At 51.8% G+C, this 2,500-nt stretch overlaps 1 protein-coding gene across 1 annotated transcript in view; it reads left to right on the forward strand.

The window, feature by feature from the left end:
• The window catches only part of LOC143023002 (uncharacterized), an 18,617-nt gene that overhangs the window by 198 nt on the left and 15,919 nt on the right, over positions 1 to 2,500 (forward strand). Inside the window, exons 2-3 of the mRNA XM_076181440.1 lie at positions 304 to 959; positions 1,131 to 1,426. Coding sequence (XP_076037555.1) covers positions 304 to 959; positions 1,131 to 1,426 — 952 coding nt within the window. The remainder of the gene's footprint in view (positions 1 to 303; positions 960 to 1,130; positions 1,427 to 2,500) is intronic.

Here is a 2,500-nt window from a genome sequence, read left to right on the forward strand (position 1 = left end):
GGAGTTGGATTCGCTGTCAGGAACACTTTGCTGAGTATGGTCGAACCAGGAGACAAGGGATCTGAACGCCTGATGACACTCCGCCTCCACACCTCCGAAGGTCCTGTCACTCTCGTCAGCGCCTACGCTCCCACTCTGACATCCACAGCAGAAGCAAAGGACGAGTTTTACATCAACATCAGCAACATCGTGAAGAACATACCCCCCAAGGAACATGTCATCATCCTGGGAGACTTCAACGCTCGAGTGGGTGCCGACCATGACTCCTGGCCTTCCTGTCTTGGACATTTTGGAATTGGCAAGATCAACGAGAACGGGCAGCGCCTGCTGGAGTTTTGCTCCTACAACAGTCTCTGCGTGACCAACTCCTTCTTCCAGACCAAGCCTCAACACAGGGTGTCATGGTGTCACCCTCGCTCAAAGCACTGGCATCAGCTGGACTTGATCCTGATCCGTCGTAGCAATATTAAGCTCGTGCAGATTACCCGCACTTACCACAGCGCAGACTGCGACACCGACCACTCCCTCGTCTGCTGCAAGATCAGGTTACAACCTAAGAAGCTTCACAAGTCTAAGCAGAAAGGCAAACCTCGCATGAACACCATGGGTATGCATCTCCCTGAGAAAGTCGAAGAGTTCGCCAAGTCCCTTCAAAAAGCTCTGTCCGTCGAACACCAGCACTGCTCTGCAGCGGAGAAGTGGGACCACCTCCGCGATACCATTCAGAAAACAGCCCTTGCAACCTTTGGGAAGAAAACCTCCAAGAACAACGACTGGTTTGACGCTAAGTTCAGTGAGATGTCCCCTGTTATTGATGCAAAGCGTGCTGCCCTTGCTGAATACAAGCGCTCTCCCAACGAGAAAACCTTGCAAGCACTCAGAGCAGTAAGAAGCAAAGTGCAACAAACTGCAAGACGTTGTGCAAATGAATACTGGCAACAGCTCAGCGATTCCATTCAGTTTGCAGCTGTTTCGGGTAACATCAGAGGAATGTATGAAGGCATCAAGACAGCTCTAGGCCCACCACAGAGCAAAACAGCCCCCCTCAAGACTACCAGTGGGGAAGTGATCACCGACAAGGGCAAGCAGATGGACAGATGGGTTGAGCACTACTCTGAGCTCTACTCCAGAGAGAACACCGTTGCCCCCTCAGCCCTGGATGCCATTGAGCCCCTGGCTATCATGGAAGAACTAGATGCTGAACCAACCATTGCGGAACTCTACAAAGCAATCGACAGCCTAGCAAGCGGCAAAGCACCTGGCAATGATGGTATTCCCCCTGATCTCATCAAGTGCTGTAAAAACACTCTACTGCAGCCCCTCCATGACGTCCTATGCCAGTGTTGGAAAGAGGGAGCCGTGCCGCAAGACATGAGAGATGCCAAGATTGTCACCCTCTACAAGAATAAGGGTGAAAGGAGTGATTGTAACAACTACAGAGGCATCTCGCTCTTGAGTATTGTTGGGAAACTCTACGCCCGCGTCGTGCTTGTGCGTCTCCAGAAACTCGCTGGGCGCGTCTACCCTGAGTCTCAGTGTGGCTTCCGAACAGAACGGTCCACAGTGGACATGATATTCTCCCTTCGTCAACTTCAGGAGAAATGCAGGGAACAACGCAAGCCCCTCTACATAGCCTTTATAGATCTGACCAAGGCCTTTGACCTGGTCAGCAGGGAAGGGCTGTTCGACATCCTTCCAAAGATCGGTTGCCCTCCAAAACTCCACAGTCTCATTAGATCCTTTCACGATGACATGAAGGCAACGATCCAGTATGAAGGCAACATGTCCAACCCCTTTGACATCAAGAGTGGAGTCAAGCAAGGATGTGTACTGGCTCCAACCCTCTTCGGCATCTTCTTTGCTATGCTCTTAAAGCATGCTTTTGGAACATCAACAGAAGGAGTGTACCTTCGCACAAGATCTGACGGTCGACTTTTCAACCTGGCTCGACTGAAAGCAAAAAGCAAAGTGACTGAGATAACCATCAGAGACATGCTTTTTGCTGATGATGCCGCTGTCACCTCCCACAATGAGCAAGAACTCCAGCGCCTCATGGACAGGTTTTCCCAGGCCAGCAAAGACTTCGGAATGACCATCAGCCTAAAAAAGACCAATGTGCTGAGTCAGGATGTGGACACTCCACCAGCTATCTATATCGACGACTACCAACTCGAAGTCGTACACCAGTTCACATACCTGGGATCCACCATCAGCGACAACCTGTCCCTTGACGCCGAGATCAACAAGCGCATCGGCAAGGCTGCTACGACCCTAGGACGCCTCACCACCCGCGTCTGGGAGAACCAGAAGCTGACAACGTCAACTAAGATGGCAGTGTACAACGCGTGCATTGTCAGCACTCTCCTCTACGGCAGCGAAGCATGGACGACCTACTCGAAGCAGGAGCGCAAACTGGGTAACTTCCATCTGCGCTGCCTTCGCCGCATCCTTGGCATCCGCTGGAGTGACAAGATTACCAATGCCCAGGTACTCGAGCGAG

Source organism: Oratosquilla oratoria, unplaced genomic scaffold (genome assembly GCF_046742065.1).
Source record: "Oratosquilla oratoria isolate Oo_2021 unplaced genomic scaffold, ASM4674206v1 SCAFFOLD268, whole genome shotgun sequence".
Classification (NCBI taxonomy): domain Eukaryota; kingdom Metazoa; phylum Arthropoda; class Malacostraca; order Stomatopoda; family Squillidae; genus Oratosquilla; species Oratosquilla oratoria.